Genomic DNA, 24,620 nt, shown 5'->3' with positions numbered 1-24,620 from the left:
TTGCTTGAATTGATCCTTGTATAACCAAATCAAGCATCAAAATTATGTCTAACAATTGTTTAATTTTGTTCTGGGATCAAACATAGGGAGTGTAAATAAGAGTTTGTTTCATATAAGTTTTAATTACTTCTGCTCATTACAGCTTTGTTTAGATTTATTTTCTTTTTTCTTAGAAAATCTTAAAGCATTATTAGGATTTAACAGTGGTGTTTTATAGTAGACTAAAAAAAAAAAAATCAATAGTTTCATTTTAGGTATGCAGTTGGGTGGGAGAAATTATAAAATTCACTTGAATGACAGTATAGAAGAGCAATAATATCGTGAAACAAATTAATTGGGAGATGAATAATTTAAAGAAAACAAGTGGAAAAAACAAGTGCCAAATGGCTGAAGCTGAGCTAAAGATATAGAGAAGGTTGAGAATGCACGAGAACAAACATGAATGAAAATCAAAGAACACAACAGCTGTTCTTGAGAACAACAGTACTGCAGTCTCTCGCTTTGTTACTTGAAAAAAAAATATTGTTAATTAGGTAAACAACAATTTGTTGTATGAAATTGGATGCCCCGTGAGCATCAAATTTTGCACATCCCCAGTTGATCAATTTGGTCAACTGGCGTTGCACCGCCAATTTATTTGTCAACCACCACCACCACCTCCGCCCTACCTCATCTTATTATAGTTGTAGGTCACTTAATTTGACACGTAAAATAACTGAAAATTTTGTTCAAAAATGTGTTCAGTATATGAAAATCTGTGATATAATTTTATGTTTACTAAAATGGTGTCATTGATGATTAGTAGTTAAATTTCAGAATACAATATTTGGACTGAATTATATGTTATTCCTCGATCTTAGTGGGTTTATAGTGATTTTAATTTTGAAGTTTATGAAAAAGGTAGAAATAATTTAGGAATTCACATGCTTCTTGTTGTCTATTGTTATACTTTATAGTTCATTTTGCTTGAACAATGAGAAGCAAAAACAGCACAATTATGATTTTACTGAGTTTGATTTCTTCTTGCTGCTAATTAATGTAAATTGTGATATTGATTGCAGCGGGTTTGTATATAAATGGAAATGGAAGATATATTCTGAAAAGAAAAAATATATAAAAAGGAAAGCTAGATCACCATACAATCAAATTCAACTACTCCTTTGATATTTAGTGAGTATGTATATTTCCAACTCAACCCATGATCTTATTAACTTTCAGATTTCCCATTTCTTAATCATTCCAGAGATTTATATAATATATAATTGTCAAAGAAACAACTATTTATCTTACCAAAACTTAAATTTTCTACTTCAAGTTGACTCATCTACAAATCTCACCCCCTTGTGTGAACTCACTTTAATATATATTTTTCTTTCACTTTATATTGTCTTGCATGTGAATCCGGTAAGTTTCCATGTATATATATTAACCTTAGTATCTTCGGCAAAATGGGGTGATTTTCTTACATAAACTTCAAGAAAGTACCACTATATCTATATGCATGGTCTTTTATTACTGATTGATAATTGTTTCTGGAGAAATTGACCATGTCTACGAGGGTTCATGTTGGCATTGAGATGGAGGATCACACGGCTTCGGGAGATGCGGTTTCTCACCGAAATTACGCTCAAGTTTTTGGTGACAAAGTGAGGAGGTTTCCGGGGTTGTTGTGGCATTCAACCTGCAAGTTTGGTGGATTTTTTAAGAATTATCTTGAGAGGTTTGATCAGAGAGTGTGGAAATTTCTGGGTTCATGGTGGCATACAATTTGGAAGGTGGGTGAAGAAGATTATCGACGAGTGATTCATGCTCTGAAAGTTGGGGTTGCATTAACACTGGTTTCACAGTTGTATTTGATTGATCCATTGTATAAAAGGTTTGATGACAGTGGCATTTGGGCTGTGATGACTGTGGTTGTTGTGCTTGAGTTCAATGCAGGTTATTGCTTATCTTTTCTGCGAATTAAGGCTTTGATTTCAAAGGAAAAATTAACAATGTTTGCATATACAATTTATTAATATATATATACTTTTTTCTTTCTTATTATGTACAGGTGCAACTTTTTACAAAGGATTGAATAGAGGATTGGGAACATTTTCAGCAGGATTCTTAGGCTGCTTCATTGAATATATTTCAGACGCCTCCGGTCATATTTTCCGAGCTGTTTTCATTAGTGTTGCAGTTTGTCTAGTAGGTAAATTTCGTTAGTCTCAAATGATTCTTTTACACCCGGATCCACTGTTAAGATATTGTAGATTTATCACTTACTCACTTCAAATTAATAGTGGAGTTCAAGTGCATTCCTCTTTGATGTGAGTAAGAGATGAATATAAAATATTTTGACAATGAGTCAAGGGGTTACAGATTTAATCTTCAATAACAAATATTAATTGGTGTTCATTCTTTCATTTCATACGGTTTTTGGATTGTGTCAATTAAGAATATACATTTCAAATGTTTACATGAAACTCAAAAGTAAGGTAGGGATCAAAGATGATTGAGTGATTTTGAGTAGTTGTAAAATCTTCCATTTTGAATCTAACAGGAGCTGGAGCTACATACATGAGATTCGTTCCTTCCATAAAGAAGAACTATGACTATGGTGTTGTGATATTCCTTTTAACCTTTAACTTGATTACCTTATCAAGCTACCGTGTTGACAATGTATTGAACATCGCAAAAGAACGATTTTACACCATCGGCATTGGCTGTGGCATCTGCCTCTGCATGACTCTTTTGATCTTTCCTATTTGGTCAGGCCAAGACCTCCACAATTCCACTCTCACCAAACTCGAAGGCCTCGCTAAATCCATCGAAGGTAATTAAGAACCGATAATTAAACTTAATTATCATCTCAATGTTATTAGTTTGTTTAATGTTATGTGTTAACTTTGCAGCTTGTGTGAAAGAATATTTCAATGATAATGATACTGAAGGAGTAGGCCAAGAAATAGATGATATTATCTACCAAGGTTACAGGGTTGTTTTGGATTCCAAATCCAATGATGAAACTCTTGTAAGTTTCTTAATTTCTACTGTAATTTAAGCTGTTAACTTCTTCACTTTTTCTGGGTATTAATTGAAGTGAAAGTTTGAGTTTTGCAGGCAGTTTATGCGAGCTGGGAGCCTAGGCACGCTAAACACAAAATTCCATGTAACCAATATCTGAAACTGGGAACAGTTCTTCGCCAATTTGGATATACAGTTGTTGCTCTTCATGGATGTTTGCAAACTGAAATTCAGGTAATATTTAAACAGCATTCTAATTAATTGCAATTTGAGTGATCATAATTGTATATATGATTTAAATTTTAATTTGATTATAGACTCCGAAATCGGTTCGAGCCCTCTTCAAAGATCCATGCATTCGCCTTGCCTGCGAAGTCTCAAAAGCGCTTACAGAACTTGCCAGTAGTGTTAAAAATCACCGCCACTGCTCCCCGGAGATACTCTCCGATCACCTCCATGAAGCCATAGAAGACCTCAACACCGCCATAAAATCTCAGCCGAGGCTGTTTCTTGGAGCCGACGAGAACCATGCTGGCAACATGCTAGCCCTAGCAGCTGCACATGCAACGCAAAAGCAACAAAAAGAAAAAGAAGCAAAAATATCATTATCGAGCGTAAAAACCGACTCTTCTGCGTTGCTCGAATGGAAAACGAAGAGAAAAACCGACCCCTCCACGTTGCTAGAATGGAGAGCCAAAAGGGCACCCGAAGCCGACCGGAAGACGTTGAGGCCACAGCTGAGTAAAATTGCAATAATGAGCCTTGAATTCTCGGAAGCGCTTCCTTTTGCTGCTTTTGCTTCTTTGCTGTTGGAGATAGTGGCGAGGCTCGATGGTGTCATTGAGGAAGTTGAAGAACTGGGGAGAGTTGCAGGCTTCAAAGAGTTCAACCATGGTGATGATCGGATCATTGTGACTTGTGAAAGGCCGTCTGAAAGGGATAATCATTTGCCTTCACATGCCGCAGAATAAGGGTTTTCACTGTTAGCTAGATATACCCTTATTTGATTGTATATTGAAATTTCATGTCATTGTTTTTTTTTTTTTTTTTTTTTTTTTTTGTTAATCATTTTTTCTAAAGTTATAGTGGTTTTATCTTATAAGCTTCAATAAATTTGGAAATATCTTGAAAATATTTAGGCTAATTATCTTAGACAATTTAAATACGTGTCAGATATTTTAAGGGATAAAGTAGTCTTACTATTATGATCCGTTAAGATTCAGCTTTATATTGCTCTGATTCGTTTCCCCTCACTCGCTCTCAATTTTGTTCCTCTATTACTCAACACATAAATTTACTCTCCCTAAATTTATTAATAGGATGCTTTCTAACTTAATGACATATATATCATTAAAAAATTTATTCAAGATAATAGTGACTAATTAATGACCTAAAGTGACATGAATATTCAATGATCAGATATTTTTAAGATGATCAATTTCACATGAAAGTTAGTACACAATTTTAAATTATTGAAATGTAAATTGAGTTTAGAATGTTTAAATGATTGGAAGTTAGGCATGGCAATGGGGGCGGGAGAGGACGGGGATCTCATTTGCCGTACCCATCCCCGCCCTCAAAATCACTCCCCACCCCCGCCCTATCCCCTTTACGGGGATTACAAGAATTCCCCTTTCCCGCCCCATGGGGAACGTCGAAGGCCCGTCCCCATCCCGTTAATTTTACATAAACATAAATTAATTTGAATATTACCAAACACAATAGTTAATTCTCGTCTATATGCAAACACTTACATTAATCGCTTAAACATAGTTAATTCTCTTCCACGTGACAAACACTTAAATTAATTGTTTAAACATAGTTAATTTTACATAAACATAAATTTGAGCATTTCCCTATATTCTGTTTATGAAAACATAATATGGGTTTATATAGGTAGGATAATTGTGTAATTAGATGAAATATAATAGTATTAGTGTAAAGTAAATATACATATAACTTTATATATTATATACGGGGCGGGGCGGGGCACCCCTGCCCGATCCTTGGGGACGAGGATTAAAACGCCCCCCAATCCCTGCCCTTATCCCTTAAAAAACCAGGGCTTCCCCGCCCCATATGGGGCGGGGTGGGACGTGTCCCCGAAATTCTGGGGCCTAGTTAGTAAATACGAGTACGGCAAAAAAATGGTACGAGTATAATACGGCAAACGGTGAAAAATACGTTTATAAAAATTTGGTCATAAAATTTGGATACGGGAAAAATACGATATGGGTATATACGGGTTTAATACTGTGCATTGTCAATAATACGTTTTGAAAAATATGGCAATATCAATATTAGTTTTAACACTTTTATGGATTACCTGGCTAAAATCAATATAGTATTTCAAATGCAAAGTATTTAATTAACCAATAACACAAATATACAATATATAACTGATATTCAAATTATAGTCTCCAGACTCAAACACAATATTTAGCCATGATTCTTTACTAATTAAAACTTGATAAGTGTGATATTAAATGCAAACCATTTTAACTTCCCATTAATCCATTAATTATATTAAATCAAGAATAAAATTTTGTCTCACAAATCTATATAAAAGATAGTGTTACAATAGTCTAATTATTATTTATACCCATATATATGACAGTTTTTTTTTTTTTTCACATAAATTATTATTTTAATATCATTAATCTAATATAATTTATTAGATAGCACGAAAATAATTAAGAATATGAAATAATTTTGTATGGGTTTTGAGTTTAAAATGTAAAGGTGTGAGGGAATGGACGGGAAAATGGAGTGTCATTTTAAGTTTTGAACTTTTTGAGAGGGTTATTTTATTCCCCTTTTCCATCTCTTCCCTTACGCCTGACTATTGATTTTTCTTCCCCCACTAAAATGACATCATTTCAATCAGTTTTTTTTTTTTTTTTTTTTGTAATAATTCATAAATAATTCGATAATCTTTATAAAATATAGAAATTATTGAAATGTAAATTGAGTTTAGAATGTTTAAATGATTGGAAGTATATATGGTAATTTTTTGAAAGAAATAGATTATGGTTTTCGCTTGGTATCCATTAATGTACATAAGCTTTTAAGTTCTACTATTCTTTTTTCATAACTAGAATTAAATTAATGTAGAATCACTGTATTAACGAATTAAAAAATAAAATAAAATGGAATTTATAGATAAAATTTAAAAAAAAAAAAAAAATTGTTAAAAGGGCCCAACCGGGTTCGAACCGGTGACCTCTTGATCTGCAGTCAAATGCTCTACCACTGAGCTATGGACCCGTTTGTGTTCTAAAAAACTTATTTAACTTTAAATAATGAAACTATTAGTCAGACTACTAACTATTGACTAAGAATAATTCCTTCTCCAATTTGCACATGACTTAGATTTTGTTTTTCCAACAGAAAGCCGATTTATTTTTTATCCATATTTTATGGCTATATTTTAAGGATACATGTAATTAACCCTTTATTTCTCAGCTAATTTTGTCAATAAATATGCAATTTAAGTAGCTATTATTATTGTTATTCTTAAAAATAAAATTTTAATTGGATAGAAGTTGACAGGGCCGTAAAACATATCATAGGAAGATGACAAATCAGAATAATTAAGGATAAGATGGTGTTGTTTCTGTACAATTTGAGAGCATGCACTTGAATGAAAGAAGAAACTGGGTTTTTTTTAATGGCTTTTTGTGTCACAAACTCTGCAATTTTCCAGACCTGGATATCAAAATCAAAATCAAAATCAACCCCACGTAGCTTATTTGGTTGGAATTTTGGCAAGAAAAATCCTGACAATGATCAAACTCCACAGCCTAACTATTATCACAACATTGATCTTCCCTTCTCTCTTTCTCTGGTGGACAAAACTTTCCTCCGAGGTAACTTTTATCTTTCAATCAAAAACTTAAAAGTTAAAATTCATCCATTTCACATTAAGAACTTCACAATTTATGCTCAGGTAGAGACCTGAAGTGTTGCTACAAGGCCACCATTGATGGGTTCAGTGCAAGTGATTTCCACAGCTGCTGTGATTTCAAGGGACCATGTGTGATAATCGGATACACAAACAAGTCATTCAAGTTTGGAGCTTTTAATCCTGAAGGCTATAGGAGCACTGATGATTATTATGATACGTTTGATGCCTTTCTCTTTTATTGGATAGATAATGAGGAAATTGATCCATTCATTCTACCAAAAGTTGGGGGCAGTGGTGCAGCCCTTTTTGATTATGCTCGAGGTGGGCCTCAGTTTGGGGCTGATGGGTTGCTCATTGGGCCCCCGCTTGCCCCAGTCATGGGCGGGTTCGCCGGACCAGATACCAATTCCGGTGTTGGGGACCTCAGGCAAGGGAAGTCTAGATTGGGCTTGTCATATGCCAAGAGAAAAGATGGGAAGGAGTCTATTTTTGGTGATGAATCCAGGGCTACTATTGATGAAGTGCTTGTTTTTTGTAGTCCTCAAATTGCAAGCTTATACTAAGTTTAGATTAGTTTATTGTTATGAAGTATATGGTTTTGATTGTAACATGAATAATTAAATTATGCCGCAGGAGCCACTGAACTTGAATAATGCACTTCTTTTAGAACTTTCACTTTCAGTTCCAATAGTGGAGCATATTTGCATAAAGGGAGAGATTTGTTAAACAAGGAAATCATTTATATATTTGGTGGGGAAGACTGAGGAGCCAAAGGGGCATTGAGATAGGTTTAGGGGGGTGGGAGAGACTGATTTTTACAGAGAATATCAGTTTGTGTTACATGAAAAGTGATTATGGATAATTAGCTTTTCAGGAAAGCACTCTTTAAAGTTACATTAGTGACACTCTTTTGTCAAGATTCTCACCAAAGTAAAGAATGGGCGGGGAACAGTTTGCAAGAACTTTTGCAGATGGAAATTGACATAATCTTATTTTCAAATGCATAATTGCCTCTTTTCGGTCGGCTCTTCCTCCATTCAGTGAATTCCTTTCTTGGCTCATTTGTAATCTGTATATATTTTACTTCAACTGGAATTAATTATATGGGTGGAGTTTGGATACAGTTGTAACTATTCTTTTGAATGGCCTTCAGGCTAAGCAAGGTCCACATCACATCTTTGGAAATTACTTCAACTGTGTGGTTTCTTGTAATAGTATAATAAAATGATCCTGAAACTTGGTAGGGGAAGCGGGAAATTTTCTTATAAAACATATCTGTCATTAGCCTTTCTGGGTGTTTCAGGTAGAAGCAGCTGAGGCTTGAACATGATCCTACCATGACACGTAGCTAGGCGTCGCAATCTTCTTGTTATAACGTTTGTCGTTCTCGGAGTCAGGGAGCTTAATCTTGTCAATTAAGTTAGAAATAATCAGCCACTTAGATACTAATTAATAAGCAAACAGCACAGGATTCATTTTGCAGATGTGTCCAAAGCAGCAATATTTGCTCAAATGTTGAATCCAATATGTAATCAGTTTGTCAAGACTCAAGAGCTAAAAGTGCCAAATACCAAATGCCTCGAAGAGAAAAGTTTTTTCTAATGCCATTCAGTATTTTTTATGAAAAAGAAATCATACATATATATATATAGATGACAAACCTTAATAACATATATCAGAAGGTAACATACAATATGCTGCAAGAAGCTTATTTCTATGATGATAGAGATAGGACAAACCGTGACTCATCCAGCATTCCATCTCCAGGTGAAATCGATAAAAGTGACCACCTGGGGGTTCTTTTACTAAACCGAAACATGAAACCAGACCGACCCAACCCTCGACTATTAATCCAACTTAATACAGTAAGCATAAACCATTTAACCAGGACTTTTGACAAAAAAATTAAACCTGAACTTGACATAGAAAAAGGGGATTTACTCATTATTTTCCTCTCCAAGATCTAACATTAAAAAAGGCGTTGTCTTGGAGACCCCTTGAGATGCAAGTTACACCAGCTGACCAATCCTAATACAAGACCCCCTCAATCACAATCACCAAATTGTTGTACTAAAACCAGAGACCACAATAAAATTCCCAGCTTTACTTGCTTGCTTGAACCCGGCATTGGAGAAAGAAGAAGCTAGAATGATCTTCTCTTCTATTTCTAGAAGAGGCTTGAATAATTTATCAAACTGGTTTGATCATAACCGTCATAGGACATATCTTCATTACCATAAAAACTTGGGTAATTTACTTGTCCTGAGTATGGTGACATGCAGCCAATTCGACTGAGATCTTCAGCAAATTCAATTTCTCCATTGAAATTCGAGTAGGATGAACTTGGGGAGAAATCCGTGTGCTCATATGACTGCCATGGAGTCATTGAGCTTGGAAACTCATACTGAGGAAAGGATGCAGCTTCACGGACCTGTGAATATTCCTGCGACAAGCCAATGAGAAAATCAATAACAAATCTCACAAATATAACTCAATCCATGGAAGTTCCTTCTATCAACCTTGATTCTCGAGTGTTTTACCTTTGATGAGTCAAGAATTAGTTCAGGCGAGACCCAGAGATTTGCAGGATTTGAATCCATCAGAGCAGGCACAGACTCGGGTATTGTTGTGACTTCAGAAGGATAAGGAGAAGTCATAGGGCTCGAATAGCGACTCTCATTGTACAGGCAGCTTGCTTGAGAAGAAATGTCACCGGAGATACTCAAGGGCTCATTAGAAACTCTTGTGGAAGTCAAATCCTCAATGCTTGAACTGCTTCCAACTCTCTTTCCCTTCAGTTCTCCATGACTCGTCTTCTGTGCATTCTCATTCTTTTTAACAACACGGCACAAAGCAAAAGCTCCCTGGATAGAAGAGTTAAATTACATATAAGCCTCAAAACAAACTTGCCAAAATGCCATTTCATACTACTGAACTGCATCATCAAACTTATTGAATTTACCTGAAAATTTGGTGATCCATGAGAAAGATCATCACAGAGTCGATACTCATGCATTACCCAATCTGTCCGGTCCCCTAAAGGCGCGCGTCCGCGATAGAAAACAAGGGTCTTTCGGTACCCTGTTGCAGAAGAAGATTGGCAAACAACCTTCCGGTCTTTTCCAGTGGCTTTCCAGTAGCCAGCTTTGGTGGCTCTGTTTGTTCTTGAGCCATTCGGGTATTTTCGATCCCTTGGACAGAAGAAGAACCATTCCATATCTCGTTTTGGAAGGAATGACTTATCTGCAAATTCACAGCTTGGCATTCAGGAAAAAAAAAAAAGTAACAAAAGAAAGATTGTTCATGGAATCTGATAGAATTGGCTTTTGGAAGAAAAAGAGAAGGCCCCATGAAAAAAGATCTTATAATAGGACTATAGGAGAGACGAAAAGAAAAGAGATACAAAATATACAAAACAAACAAAAAAGTGCTTTCCAGTACTGAAAACAAAATCTGTTCACACTGGCATTGATGATTGAACTCCAGTTCATCACTGATGACATAGTCATTATCAGTTTCTAATGGCAATTTGGTTGTACAAATTGAATACAAGTTGTGTACATCCAAAAGAAAAGGCCAAATTCATATAATTAACATGCAAAATTATCAATTAGAAAGGTGAAAAAGATGGATTTGTAAAAGTACCTGGCAACTCCCAAGGATCAAACTTGTACAAGTGGACCACAGGGATGACTTCAAGCTCAATTTCAAGCCCCTCTACTTTTCTTTTGAGGTAATATCCCACCAATTCCTCATCAGTTGGATGGAACCGAAAACCAGGTGGCAAAGATGCCATTTTTACACTCTCCAGTCCAAATCTGTTTACTACCTCACAACACTCTATATATAAAGAAACTAAAGACAAAAAACCAGAGAAAACAACAGAACAAAACAGAGCAAAAGCAGAAGGAGGGCTGTGTGTATCAAAGTCACTCGCTAAGTCCCTGAAGTGTACCTATTAAAGATCTGGAAAATCCAAAAATAGAAGCTTTTATCGACACTAGATTTGTTGTAAAGAATTGAGTGCAACCTCCAGAGAATGCACCCGTTGAACATCAAGTTCATTGTTCTGAAAAGTCTTCTTCTTATGATCAAAATTTCAAACCCCACCACCCCCCACAAAGTTTTAATCCAAAAAGAAAGTATAAACTACAGAAAAAAGCTGAAACTTAAGCTATACCCAGAAGCCAAAATGGGAGTAAATTCCACAGCGAAACTAAAAGGTTGTGTACAAAAGCTGTTTAAAACTTCCAAAAATGGAATCTTTTACTGCACCCGGTTGTTAAAATCATTCAAAAATTCAGGAGAAATGGTAAAAATTACGAATTGATGAGGGGATTGGCTGAAAAGGAGGAGGTGATGATAGTGAAGAAGAGACAAGAGAAGAAAAGAGGAGAGAAGAGAAGAGAAGAGAATTTAGTTGGGTAGAGTAAAAATGGAGGAGAATGGAAGGAGATATATATAGGAAGAGAGAAGACGATAGTCCCAAAAAAACTTAATAACACACACCGAAAGTTTAGAGATTGCTTTGCCTCAAACGTTCCCAAAATTCCACAAAGTGGCCCACTAAGCTTAAACCAGTTCACACTTCAACAGTTCTTCCCGCCATATTCATTCGTGACCGTTGCTGCTTGCTTCCTCCTTCGACTTTCACATTATCGATAATGCGTTAAAAATATGCAATTTTGATTTGAAACACTAAACTGATAATACCCTCTTCAGAAACATAGAATGAAAATCGATTTTAAAAGTATTAATAATATGATATTTTTATGTACTATGAGAATACCCATCTAGTGGTTTGATTTTATCTCAAAGAATTGGAGTCATCTTGGAGGGATCTTAAGAACAGTGTGGTCAAAGTTATGATTTTGATTATGGAATTTGGGGTTTCTTGGTTGTGTCCTTCTAGTCTAACCTCCTTCCACGTCACACTGAGTCAGACAAAAGCACTTTTCTTTAATTTTATGGAATTGATTCTGTCATCAGCAAGGACCCACGTCCAAAAAAGAGAGAGACCCCTCACCCCTCATCGCCCCAAAAGTGCTTAATGAGTTTTCTAAACTCAAAAGAATGACCAAACACAGCTTAGTGGTGGGAAGCCTTTAAAACTTTACTGAATTGAATTCACATACATGGTAATGGAAAAAGTGCTTCTCTTAAGTGCTTATCAAGTAGGCCCAGCTCACGTAATGTATAGGAAAGGAGCTATGTAAGTGGTTAATTGAAGTCTTTTCTTTGGTTTATTAGTAAAAGGGAATAAAAGAAAGGGTTTAGTAAGTGCTTTTTTTTTTAAGCAATCCCTAATGGATTGATTTCCACGTAGATAGTGGTGCATTATTTACTAATTTAACTTATTAGTGGACCTTTTAGTTTTCACATTAAAACAACACTAAAAAGATATGGTCAAATTAAATCTTTCTACTCCAAATCCATTTAATTTATTTAATCCAATTATTAAATAAACCCAAACGAACTTTAATTTTTAATATTAAAAAAAAAAAAATAGGAACTTAGTAATTTTACTTTTTATTAGGCACATTGAAATACTATTTTATTGAAAAAGAAAAAAAAAATTTCCAAAAACCAACTTTTTGTAGGAAGTAATCAAGGGCTGTTAGTGCTTCACCAAACCCAAACAATAGGGCATTATTGTGTTGTCAAACACCCAAATCATAGAATTTAGAAAGTTCAAAGTAATGCTAGTGCAAAGGTATGCCTAATCTTTTATCAAAGTTAAATCCATAATACTAGCAATAGTATATGCGGCTTTTACCCGACCAACAGTTTTAGAACTTTGGGAGAATAGCAGATGTCTTAGGGTCCAAAACAAATGAAACTTGAGTTTAGTTTATAAGTCTTAGGGTCCGTTTGGTTCATTATTCTGATAGTTTTTTATAATAATATTTTGAAAAAAAGTTAAATTAGGAGGGTATTAAGATGTAAGATTTGGAAATTAATAAAAATATCTCCTATATTTGTTTATTTACTAAACACCCATATAATAAAATATGAAAAGTTAACAAAAACACCACCAACCTACCTATTAAATATGGATCGGCCACCACCGTCGAAGGGTGGCCGGAGTGTTTTTGTAATTTTTTTAAAAAATATTTGGGGGTATTTAATTAAATTAACAAATTTAGCGGAGTTTAAAAGAAATTGAATAATATTTTAAAAATAAGTCATTTTTACTGTTTAAACTCTATTGAGAATATTAATAATAGTATTCCCAAAAGTGAATCAAACGGACTGTTAAGTTCTTGTAAATGCGTTTTGAGAAAAAGACACTTGCATGAAATCTAAAAACAAATCTATATGATCTGATTCGAGTGAGCTGTTACACATCTTACTAATAATTATATAATAATAATAATTGAGCAATGCGCATGGGGGCAGCTTATTCTCCCATTGATATTGAAATGTTAGAACATGAAATAGACCCAACAAGCGCCACCAAAACAACAAAGTGTTTAGGTTGAGAAGAGGAGGTGGTGGTGTTTCACAGCCAAAATGGTGTTGTACAGCTTGATATGAAAAGTAATAACACAAAAGAGATGGGGGGCCTTGGTCCAAATTTGAGTGAATACAAGTGAGAAATAAACCAAAAATGAAGGCTAAGTGTAAATGTTTTATGGGGAATTGGAAAATAAGATGACCATCACTTCATCCTTGTCGCTGTTTGTCTTCTGCTTTCGGTCCCTTTGTCCCTTCCTCCCATTTTGTCTCTCCTCTCACTGAAATGTGTTTCATTTCTCTACCCTTTTAACATTCAGAAGAATAATTATAATTGTTGATGCGTGATTTTGACATCAACAAAATATATCTGTAAAATGTTGGGTTGGTCTAAAAAATATACGTGAATGAAAAAGAAAAATGACACTAAATACAGTAAGAAAGGAGTTTTAAAGTGGTTCGGATGCTAAGAAAGCAAATCATACGTCCACTGATATTTTTATTAATGATAATGATCAGGTTGCTTTAGACGATTGATTTTACACTGATGATACAAGGTATCAAAGACTGTCTTTTCTAGAGAGAGAGTTTTTGTCAAGAGTAAAAAGTGCGAATCCCTTTAATGAGAGAGGAGCTCCTATTTTATAGTGAGATGTCTTGAGGTAATGATCACTGAATCTGCAAGTTGGTGGGATGATCCATGCAAATCCTTCGTTTAGAGTAATTCACGTGATTTGCTGCAGGGGATGGACACGCGGAATCATCACAACTCCTTGTTGGCCTGACGTGCACCCATTATTCTGACGGAAGCAAGCTGTGGGGTGCAACCATGATCACACGACGCAGCTGCGCCAGAATGGCAGAAGACTCTTCCCGAGATCTGACATTTCGCACTTAACTGGATGTTACGTCAGTCCTATGTTCTCAGGCATAACAATAATTAACAAGAATAGAAATTAAGAAAACCAAGAATATTTTGTATGGTCTAATATTAGAAATACCAACGTTTAGAATAATATATAAAGAATCATAACTAGTATGGTTTTGTGCCCCTCCTTTGCCTCTCTACATTCAAAAAACATAATGATCACCATATTGTTGTAAAGAGGGAAAAAAAATCGTTGAAAATTGAGTGCTACATAACACCGTTTAACATTAAAAATTTACCATAAGTATTTTTCTATATTAAAAAATAATAGATCAAGCAATAATGTCAAAATGATAATAGTAAAAAGTAAGTGAAGTGTGAAGAATATTTTGGGTGCATGCAGTATAATATTACAAATACGAAAGATAATTTAATCATTTTCCTTTGTCGGGAAAAACCGTTGAAGATCAAATAACGATTAAAATAGAGGACGAATCGGATTAAGTAAAACCTTTGTATAGTGATACACTATATAAGAATAAATTTTATATAATTATAAAAAATTATGATTCTAATTTTGGATAAATATAAATAAGAATAAACTTCACATTATAATAAGTTATAATTTTTCTAATTATCGTGCTTCTACATTGTAATAATTATCTGTATATTACAAAAAATATATATATTATATTACATTAAAAGTTTAAAATAGAATAAAATATTTATCAAAAGTTGTTTGGGACAATGATTTATGTTTTAGAGTTGTTACCATATCTTTTACCTTGCGAGTACGTAATAACTTACTAACATGGACACCTTCTCATTGAAGCCAAAGTATTTTTAGCTTTTCAAGTATGTATAGAGTTTCATGGCACGAAACTTTTTATATTTCTGTATTATCATTCTCAGGATTATTTCATTTCTCTTCTTGTCTAATTGCAGCAATGATTTCTTCTTTAGTTAAAGCATACACGATTTGTTGCTCATTTAGATTATCGAGAAAGACATTAATGTCGATTCGATTAATATAGTAAAGTTGTCAAATTTGATCACTCAATTCTATAATGTGACTCTTTTACTTTTCACATCCACTTTATTTATAACGTGTAATTCATTAATATTAAAGGTCTTACTTTTGTAATGCTTAAAACTATTGACAATTGTCTGTAGCTTCATATTAATTGATTATGCATCAATTATATTTATAATTTTATTAATAATATTTATTTTTACTGGTTTCAAGACATAATCTTCTATTCGTTTTGAAAGTAGAATCATAACTTTTCTATATTAAAATAGAATCGTTGAAGATAAAGTGATGACGGCAAAAAAGAGAAAGGTCTTGGATGGATCCACTTTCCCGTTTAACATTACAAATACGATGTTGAGAGAAAAAACAAGCGATTAACTAATAAAAACTGAGTGAAGAAAAATCGTTGAAGATCGGAGTGACAATGACAAAAGTAGAGGATATTTTGTCAGCACTCACTCACCATTGATTAAGGTGGGAAATGGGAACAGAGTTGAGAAATTAAAGAAGGCCTAAAATGGGTCCTCAATAATTTGGTTGTGATTTACAAACTAGAAAGGGCAAGGGGGGGGTAGCCAGCCACCAATCACTATTTACAAAAGCTAATAAGACAAAAGAGTTTGTAAAATTACACTAATCTCTCTCTATCTCTCTCTCAATTATGGAACATGTTTTGTCTAATTATCATAATTGTGTTATAAGATCACTTTTGAATCATGAAACACGCTAAGATTCATGTATCAGACATGTCTCAGACAGCAGGAGTCACAGTTTTTTCATTAATTTAATTCAATTATGACTCTATATATGGGCTAATCACATTTTGATCCATAATGTTTTGCTTTGTGAAGTCAAGTCCTATAGAATCTGGAAATAAGACTTAAGTTTTTATCACTTTAGCGGTCATTATGTTCGAGTCATTGGGTTTAGTTATATCTACTCTGTCAATCAATATAAAATTAACTCTCCCCCTGTGGCCGGATGACATTTCTTTAGTCATCAGGGTTAGTTATATCTAGAAATCTTATATTCGAGTCTCAAAAAAGGTAATTATTGCCAGCGTTCATCACACAAAATCATCCTAATCTGCTTTCTGTGTGCTGATCCAGTCGTTTTGGACAAGATCGATGGCCGAAATAGTCAGATGGCCATGTATCTAGCTGAAATGCCAGATCGCACAGGACCAGCCAGATTCGGTCGATCATGCGATCTAGCTAGTCATGCACCATTTCGACGATGGACGCCAACGATTGGCGATGGTAACCGACGGTCACTGTGGTGGCCAATGACCGATTGTGGTCTTAGGTAATTTGGTGGAAGTATAAGTATAAATGTCTTAATATTTTTCTGTGTAGCTAAAATTGTTTATAAAATTCTAGTAAATTGTTTGAATAACAAGGGCATTATTATCCAAAAATTTTATTATAAGGGGTAAAATTATAATAAAAATAAAATTACCAAATAATCTCAGAATACCTAAGAAAATTGTGGTATTCATATTATCACCTATGTAACTAACAATGATAATTATTAGTTTTAAAAGATTACCGAAATCTTATATTATTTAACAACTAAATATGGTAATATCTTAATATGATAACATTATTGGAGTAATTGGCGATAACTCATAATCAAACAATCCCTTAAATCTTCATCACTTGGTGGTCATTAAAATTTCTTTTTCAAGAATAAAAATCTACGATACCCCTAAATCTTATCTTGCCTAATGTAAGAAAATGTATAACTACTCCATTATTCAGTACAAAAACCAATAAAATCCTCAACTAATGGCTATTTTTGTTTTTCTCTTTGGTTTTTTTTTTTTTTTTTTTTTTTTTTTTTCTCTTTTATAACCAGTTGATTTCTAATGTCATTCACATCAGGTTAGACTAGGAGTATTTTTGGACAATTTTATAAAAGTTCTTTAACTTGTTATCAACTGACAAGGATGTAAGCATTACTTTTCAGATTTTAGACTTTTTAGTACTGGATCTAACGTACTTATACAAAACGTCAAGGACTAAAATGAATTTAACTGTATTAGTAGTCTAATTTTGGAATTTATTCAACAGGCGTGGACCAACGATTTGATGTGGTTATTATTATTGTAAGTTTGAATTTTGTGTATCAGAATATGCATATGGATACGATTTATTTGTTTGACATTTGATGCAATTATATTTATATATATAATTATATTTGTATGGTTTTGCATTGTGGTAAAAGTGTATTTTAGTGTACTATTAATAAAGGTGTAAAATGTAAATATTTAATTAAATGTGATAAATGAGTTGTATTGGTTTGTTTTCTTTTGCTTTCTCCTGTTTCGAATTCTCTAGGCATAGTTAGCCGTCTTCAACTTTATGTTGGAAAGTCAAGCTTATTATAATTTTTTAATATTACTTTTTTCTACGATTTAAACTAAACCAAGGAAAATATGACCAAGACTATGATTATTGAATAATATTATAGGCCAAACGACTTGCGCATACCCAAGGTTTGTTGAAACGACAAGCTGGTACCTAAAAGGTTTTGAAACGATAAGCAGATACCTTCCATTATGTGCTGTTAGTAATTTATGTTTGTTAACAGTGAAAAGACTAAAATGCCCTAGAAGTTTGATATTTAGTTTTTTAAAAATTTATAAAAACCCCCTAGGTTTGCTAATTTAACTAAACACCCCATATATAAAAAGTTTGTTAAATGACAAGAACACCCCCACCACCTGCGGCCAGATTCCGGCCACCACCGTCAGAATTTGGCCGAAAATTGCATTACGACACAGACGTCGTCGGATCTATGTCGTAACGCGCCGATCTGGCCTTTTCCGGCCAAATCCGTGGCTGATATGGCCGGAAAAGGCCAGATCTACGGCCGGATTTGGCCGTCGACGTCGCAGATGGACTTTTGCGGCCATGACGGCCAGATCTAGCCGTAGATCTAGCCTTTTCCGGTCATATCACCCACGGATCTGGCCGGAAAAGGTCAGATCGACACGTTACGACACATATCCGACTAGTCTGTGTCGTAACGCAATTTCTAGCCAGATTCCGGCGGTGGCGGCCGGAATCTGGCCGCAGGTGGTGGGGGTGTTTTTGTCATTTAACAAACTTTTTATATATGGGGGTGTTTAGTTAAATTAGCAAACTTAGGGGGTTTTTTTAGAAATTTTAAAATTTATAAAAAACTAAAATATCAAACTTTTAAGGGCATTTTAGTCTTTTCACTATGAACAAACAGAAATCATTAACCGCACATGATGGAAGGTACATGTTTGTCGTTTCAAAACCTTTTGGGTACCAACTTGTCGTTTCGGCAAACCTTGGATATGCGTAAGTCGTTCGGCCTAATATTATATCAACAACCCTCTCTTACAAACTTTCTCTTATAATCCTGACGTGATAGTTTGCAATTGGTCACTTCACAATGGGTCTTGCATGGATCCTATTAATTAATTGCGAGCTACCATGTTAGGATTGTAAGAGAAAACTTATGAGAAAAGGTTGTTGGTGTAGTATTACTCATGATTATTTGAAGAGTAAAATAAAAAAAAATAAAAAATTATGTATTGGATAAGCTTTTTATTTTTTTTTTAACCAAAGTGTCTTAACCAGTTTACACTTTACACACACCTCAACTAATCTTTGAAAGAGATTTTTTTGTTATTGTTTTTGTTTTTAACCAAGTGTTCAACCAGTTTACGCATACCTCAACTAATTTTTGGAAGAAATTAGCGCAGTCCTCCCACTTAAATGTATCAAATAAGTTTCTCTATACAACATTTTATTATGATATTTTTTATTAAAAAAAAAAATCATCTTAATGTTTAAGTAATTCAAGGATTTGTATTAAAAATATTAGAATGCAAAAATAAAATTACTATATATTATTATTATTGAAAGAGCTCAAATTAACATGTCCATTAAGATATATCTTTAATTATAAAATAACATTTATCATTAATTATCTTTAACACTTTTTATATGGGTCCCTATTAAAACAAGGGTTAGACTATCGTAATACAAATTTTTGACACAAATTCATAATTATTGACTCAATATAATCTAACGAATTTGGATTAGAAATTAAAGTTAGTTAATTTTTAGTACTGACTAAATAATTTTTAAACCATTAGATTTTCATGAATTAACGTTTATGAATTTGTATTACAAATCCGTGTCTAAAATTTGTGTTACAATAGTTTATGACTCTTAAAAATATCATTTTAATATGTAATTTAAGCTTATCATTGGCGAAATGACTCAAAAATGTTCGTGTCGAATGCTGGGTCCATTGGGCCTATGGTCTAGTTTATGGCCCAAAAATTGCAAGCCCAAATCCAGTAAAATTTAATTCTAATTTCAATTTAAATGCCCATGTTTTTATTTTTTTTACTAAAATAATTCATAATTAATATGAAAAATTAATGCAAATGTCATTTAATATATGATTGTTTGTTTAAACATAGTTGCACCTAATTTCATTTAAAATATTAATATTTAATAAATGACTGTTTGTTTAAACATAGTTGCACCTAATTTCATTTAAAATATTAATATTTAATAATAAATTTTATATCACAAATAATGTTAAATTAATTTAAAACTATTATATCATTGGCCACATTTTTTTTTTCACTTGTTATAAATTTTCCATTTTTATTTTAATAGAACTTAATTAAAGAAGATAAACTTAAAAAAAAAAAAAAAAAATCCTTACCAATGACGATGTGCCACACCATGACGTGTGGCGCACACGCGCACCCTGGTTCACTTGTTGTATAGGCATCGTTGAAGCTTCACAAAACTCAACTCTCAGATTAGAATTCTGATCGCAAAATCTGAGAATAATCATCGGCCATCGATGTCTGTATTGTCTTTCACGCCACATCTTCACGTTCATGTCAATCCCATACTCAGTCCAAAACCAAAAACAAAGCCAAAGCTCAACAACCTGTAGTTCACCTAGGACCAAGTGTAGAACCTGCTTTCAGGTTTTGCTTTTCTGAAGTCTTTCTTCTTTTCGTGGAGACCATCTAATTTTCTTGGTGCTCCTTTGTCCAGTTTTATTTAATTAATTATATAATCTTGTCAATATTCTAGATGATGGCTAACATTCCCAAAGTATTGCATAAATGATTGCTTTGTGGTCTGGGAAAGGGAAATGTGATTTTTCTTGATACCACACAACTGCTCATGATTTGTTGCTATTTCAGATATCAATTCCCTGTTTCGGATGTTCTTGAAATAGATATTTTTCTCACTTTTTCTTTTTTTATTTCATCTGCTTAGCTTTTATTAATTGTAATGTTAAGTGTTTGAGGGAATTTGTAATATTTCCCTTATTTTGCAGAAACTTCTGCTCTACTTGTGGCATTCTTTTAATTTTTTTGTAATCAATACTGGGAAAAGATGAGCAACACTTTTTGGTCTGTGACTAGAAATGCTTTGAAGGCTTGTAGGGGTATTTGAATAATGCATTAATTAAAGGTGTAAATATGTTATTAGTAATGCAAATGTGTGTTTGATAAAGACAGCTCAGTTCGCAAATACCAAAAACCATTTTCTTGATTGGAAAAGTAACTTGGCAAACAGTTTCCAGAGAATCAATTAACATTCTAAAAAATCTCCTGTTTCTGAAAACAATGAAATAATGTTCCATTTATTTTGAATAAAATTTTATAGGTTGTATGATAACTGCTCTCCATTTTTGTCAAAGAATGACTGCTCTCCATGTGCTTTTTTATTCATAAGATCTCAATTCACATGAGTGGGGGTGCAGAACAGCTCTACTTTGATTAGTTGAGAGCTAGCATGAAATTTTATCTGTCAAAGAGGAAAAAAAATGGATTCTCATTCTCTTTAGTCATTAGCAGAATCATATATCTGATAAAGGAAAAGCACCAGCAACATTGTTACGGACTAACACTTGAATTTTTAGAACAAAAAACACCAGCACAAATGCTGTAATATTTTAAAATAATTATTTCTGCATTTAGAGGCTGCCTTCTATGGAGTCATTGATACTTTAATTTTTAGGATTTGCAATTGTAAATATAAGCAACTTTGTTAATTAATTTTAAGTGTTTGTTGCAGCTCCTTAAAGCTCCATCAAAGTCTCAAAATTTACCAGACTCTCCAAACCCGAAGACTTCATCTTTATCTGAGCAACTCAAGCCTCTCTCCACAGCCACTCTTTCTCCAACCAAGAATGACCAAATCCATCTTTTATCCAAGCCAAGGTTCGCATGGGTTAACCCGACCAAGCCTATAAGGTCTGTGCTTTCACTTCAGAGGCATAAGCGCTCTGCTTACTTGTACAATTCTCAGATTAGAGAACTAAAAGGCTTTGCAGAGAAGCTCAATGACTGTGACAACTCTGGAGAAGCTTTCTTGGCCGCCCTAAATGAAATCCCACGGCAACCCACTAGAGAAAATGCTCTCTTGATACTCAACAGCTTGAAATTTTGGCAAAAGACTTATCTTTTCTTTAATTGGATAAAGACTCAGAATTTGTTTCTTATGGAAACTATATTCTACAATGTTACCATGAAGTCTTTGAGGTTTGGGAGGCAGTTTCAGCTCATTGAGGAGCTTGCAAATGAAATGGTAAGCAGTGAAATTAAGCTTGACAATATTACTTACTCTACTATTATTACTTGTGCCAAAAGACGCAATCATTTTGATAAAGCTATAGAATGGTTTGAAAGAATGTATAAAACTGGTTTAATGCCTGATGAAGTTACATATTCTGCTATCTTAGATGTTTATGCTAAATTAGGTAAAGTAGAGGAAGTGTTGAGTTTGTATGAGAGAGGGGTAGCTACTGGGTGGAAACCTGACGCCATTACATTTTCTGTGTTGGGGAAGATGTTTGGTGAAGCAGGGTATTATGATGGCATTAGGTATGTTTTACAAGAAATGAAATCTTTAGGTGTGCAGCCTATTTTGGTTGTGTACAATACATCGTTAGAAGCAATGGGCAAGGCTGGGAAGCCTGGTTTGGCTAGAAGTTTGTTTGATGAAATGATTGAATCAGGTTTAACCCCGGACGAGAAAACTTTAACTGCCCTTATCAAGATTTATGGCAAGGCTGGGTGGGCTAAGGATGCTTTAGAATTATGGGAGCAAATGAGGGAGAATAGGTGGCTGATGGATTTTATTTTGTGTAACACATTGTTGAATATGTGTGCGGATATTGGATTGGTTGAGGAAGCAGAGAAGCTGTTTGAGCATATGAAACAGTCAGAGAATTGTAAGCCGCATGGTTATAGCTATACGGCAATGCTGAACATATATGGGAGTGGCAGGAAGGTTGATAAGGCAATGGATTTGTTTGAAGAGATGCCTGAGCAGGGGGTTGAGATCAACGTGATGGGGTTTTTAATCAAAGTTATTGTTTATCAATTCTAATGTTCTTGATTCATTCATTACATTTAATGTCATTCATTAATTACCATTATTGTGTGACGCCCTTTGATGTTGATTAATGTATGGTTTGAATTAAGATCAGGCAAACGCCACATGCTAGTCTTAAAAAGTTCTTGTGAATGAATGGTTTGTGTTTATGCATAGGCTCTGACAGATACAAATTGGTTTTCGAATTCTAGTGCTCCTAGTCTTAATGGGTTTTTAGCAATTAGGCTAGACTATATGCCCTAGCTAGTTTATTGTTGGAAGCACTAGGTTAAAAATATTGAAGTCACTAGATGGAATTTGGTAGGGGATTGACAATTTTTATGGCGTAGATTACCATCTAACTCTTTAATCTTGTAATTTAAAAAAGGATATATGTTAGTGGTGAATAAGATAAAAGAAATCAAATCATGTGAGGGAATGGTCCACATTTGCATTATTAAGTTATAATACAATATTATCAATGTTAAAAATATTTCTCATATTTTCAATGTTTTCTTCTTTTTCTTTTTTCTTATGATGCTTTTGGATGCTAATTGTGTTTTCAAGAAAAAAATAAAAACAATTGAAGAAAAAGCAAACTTTGATCCATTATAGCACCAGACTGGTACAACCCAAATACTATTTCCTCCAGGAAATTTACGGAAAGGAAGAAATTAAGTTGTTGGAGGGCAAAACACAACCTTGTAATCAGTTCCCGAAGGGCAAGTAAATGTACCGTTTGCATTGTCTAAGGCATAACTGTAAGCATTTGGGCACAAATCCTTAAAAAACTTGAAGTACGCCGATGCAGAAGTCTCAGGGGTAGTACAGAAGCTACCACGACAGCACAAATTGTCAGTATTGAAAACTGTACATGGATGATTACAGCCACCGGGGTCCCTTAACTCAGTTGGACACAAACGATTGATGTCAGCCGCACACTTAATCGCTTTGTTGCACCCAGTAGTTGTTGCTCTAAATTCCATAGGAACGTTGAACCCATCCACCAAACTGATATCAAAAAAATCAGTGCTCTTATGGCTACCGCCGGAGCCAAAACCATATTCTGCTAATGTAACGGGTGTCGTACTCGTACCTCGTGACACACAGTAGAGAAGACCGTCACAGTCTCCGCTCTCACATTTGCCTGTCCCGTTTGCATTAAAGTTGCAGTTGGTTCGAGCCCATATGCGGCCAATGTCGTCGAAGTTAGGATCCGTGTTGAGAAACCATGATTGGCCTTGACGTAGTTCCCTGCCCCCACCAGGGTCGGCAGCTGCCCAAACCGTGTAGGAGCAGTTATTTTGTATCTCGAAAAGGGCTGCATGGACGCCGGTGAAAGCAAGACTTAAGTATAGAGTAGGAAGAATGGAAGAGGACAAAGAGAGGATTCTGAAGAAGCTCATCATCTTGGAGACAGTGAGAAGAAAAAATGGCGTGTTTGATGTTGGTCTCTTCGGAAAAAAATTATGAAAATATCGATCAGAAAATTTCGGAGAAATTTCCGGGTGATTTCTTATGATTATCCTTTTAGCTTTAAGTCAATGTTGAGGCAGTCGTAGAAGACTTGGACACAAGAAGTCAAATATGAGCTGGCATTGGTAACCGACTCACCGTAGAGAATTAGAGAGATTACTACTTTAATTAAAGTAAATTTCAGTGCATTTAAAAATAAATGGTGTCCCTATCAAATTTTATTAGTAATTTTTTCAAATTTTTATTTTTATTTTTTTAGAATTCTCACCAGCGAAAGGGAAACTTCCCCAGCTCCATCTTTGCAAGTTATTATAAAATCTGAGGTGTGAAATTGACGTGTTATTTATGGTATATCGACTATAATAATATTATATATAAATTCTAATCTATGTGTATAAATATTAATATATGATCGAAAATTTATGGATAGATGCACGCTAAACAAAAGAGAAAAACAAATCTACAAAATCTAAT

General features: G+C 34.2%; 5 protein-coding genes and 1 non-coding gene across 6 annotated transcripts; 3 read left to right on the top strand and 3 right to left on the bottom strand.

Moving 5' to 3' along the window:
* Nucleotides 1-1,477: 1,477 nt before the first annotated feature.
* On the top strand, nt 1,478-3,980 carry LOC116146857 (aluminum-activated malate transporter 12-like). Its single transcript, XM_031432305.1, has 6 exons — nt 1,478-1,938; nt 2,054-2,194; nt 2,546-2,818; nt 2,898-3,016; nt 3,106-3,243; nt 3,327-3,980. Exons 1-6 carry the CDS (start codon nt 1,548-1,550, stop codon nt 3,978-3,980), a joined length of 1,716 nt encoding a protein of 571 aa, XP_031288165.1. The 5' UTR covers nt 1,478-1,547.
* Nucleotides 3,981-6,204: 2,224 nt separating this feature from the next.
* Nucleotides 6,205-6,276, bottom strand: TRNAC-GCA. Its single transcript has one exon. It is a non-coding gene; the product is annotated as a tRNA-Cys (tRNA).
* A 319-nt stretch (nt 6,277-6,595) lies between these two features.
* On the top strand, nt 6,596-8,048 carry LOC116146826. The gene is made up of 2 exons (XM_031432279.1): nt 6,596-6,878; nt 6,959-8,048. Exons 1-2 carry the CDS (start codon nt 6,653-6,655, stop codon nt 7,477-7,479), a joined length of 747 nt encoding a protein of 248 aa, XP_031288139.1. The 5' UTR covers nt 6,596-6,652; the 3' UTR covers nt 7,480-8,048.
* A 510-nt stretch (nt 8,049-8,558) lies between these two features.
* Nucleotides 8,559-11,133, bottom strand: LOC116146786 (NAC domain-containing protein 71-like). Its single transcript, XM_031432229.1, has 4 exons — nt 10,562-11,133; nt 9,879-10,159; nt 9,457-9,780; nt 8,559-9,359 (listed from the first exon to the last, which is right to left on the bottom strand). The coding sequence occupies exons 1-4, from the start codon at nt 10,710-10,712 to the stop codon at nt 9,084-9,086; spliced, it is 1,032 nt and encodes a 343-aa protein (XP_031288089.1). The 5' UTR covers nt 10,713-11,133; the 3' UTR covers nt 8,559-9,083.
* Nucleotides 11,134-20,684: 9,551 nt separating this feature from the next.
* LOC116146856 (pentatricopeptide repeat-containing protein At5g46580, chloroplastic-like) lies at nt 20,685-22,797 on the top strand. Its single transcript, XM_031432304.1, has 2 exons — nt 20,685-20,736; nt 21,334-22,797. Exons 1-2 carry the CDS (start codon nt 20,685-20,687, stop codon nt 22,683-22,685), a joined length of 1,404 nt encoding a protein of 467 aa, XP_031288164.1. The 3' UTR covers nt 22,686-22,797.
* A 456-nt stretch (nt 22,798-23,253) lies between these two features.
* On the bottom strand, nt 23,254-24,160 carry LOC116146804 (thaumatin-like protein). Its single transcript, XM_031432253.1, has one exon. It carries the CDS (start codon nt 24,077-24,079, stop codon nt 23,345-23,347), a length of 735 nt encoding a protein of 244 aa, XP_031288113.1. The 5' UTR covers nt 24,080-24,160; the 3' UTR covers nt 23,254-23,344.
* Nucleotides 24,161-24,620: the final 460 nt, after the last annotated feature.

The sequence above is a fragment of the Pistacia vera genome, unplaced genomic scaffold, assembly GCF_008641045.1.
Source record: "Pistacia vera cultivar Batoury unplaced genomic scaffold, PisVer_v2 Contig483, whole genome shotgun sequence".
Taxonomy (NCBI): Eukaryota; Viridiplantae; Streptophyta; class Magnoliopsida; order Sapindales; family Anacardiaceae; genus Pistacia; species Pistacia vera.
This window is presented reverse-complemented; position numbering and strand designations above follow the sequence as displayed.

Coding starts and splice junctions, on each gene's coding strand:
- LOC116146857 (XM_031432305.1), top strand. CDS start 1,548: ATGTCTACGAGGGTTCATGTTGGCATTGAGATGGAGGATCACACGGCT. Junction 1,939..2,053: donor TGTGCTTGAGTTCAATGCAG/GTTATTGCTTAT, acceptor TATTATGTACAG/GTGCAACTTTTTACAAAGGA. Junction 2,819..2,897: donor CCTCGCTAAATCCATCGAAG/GTAATTAAGAAC, acceptor TTAACTTTGCAG/CTTGTGTGAAAGAATATTTC.
- LOC116146826 (XM_031432279.1), top strand. CDS start 6,653: ATGAAAGAAGAAACTGGGTTTTTTTTAATGGCTTTTTGTGTCACAAAC. Junction 6,879..6,958: donor GGACAAAACTTTCCTCCGAG/GTAACTTTTATC, acceptor ATTTATGCTCAG/GTAGAGACCTGAAGTGTTGC.
- LOC116146786 (XM_031432229.1), bottom strand. CDS start 10,712: ATGGCATCTTTGCCACCTGGTTTTCGGTTCCATCCAACTGATGAGGAA. Junction 10,160..10,561: donor TGATCCTTGGGAGTTGCCAG/GTACTTTTACAA, acceptor GTGAATTTGCAG/ATAAGTCATTCCTTCCAAAA. Junction 9,781..9,878: donor ATGGATCACCAAATTTTCAG/GTAAATTCAATA, acceptor TCTTCTATCCAG/GGAGCTTTTGCTTTGTGCCG.
- LOC116146856 (XM_031432304.1), top strand. CDS start 20,685: ATGAGCAACACTTTTTGGTCTGTGACTAGAAATGCTTTGAAGGCTTGT. Junction 20,737..21,333: donor TGCTTTGAAGGCTTGTAGGG/GTATTTGAATAA, acceptor TGTAAATATAAG/CAACTTTGTTAATTAATTTT.
- LOC116146804 (XM_031432253.1), bottom strand. CDS start 24,079: ATGATGAGCTTCTTCAGAATCCTCTCTTTGTCCTCTTCCATTCTTCCT.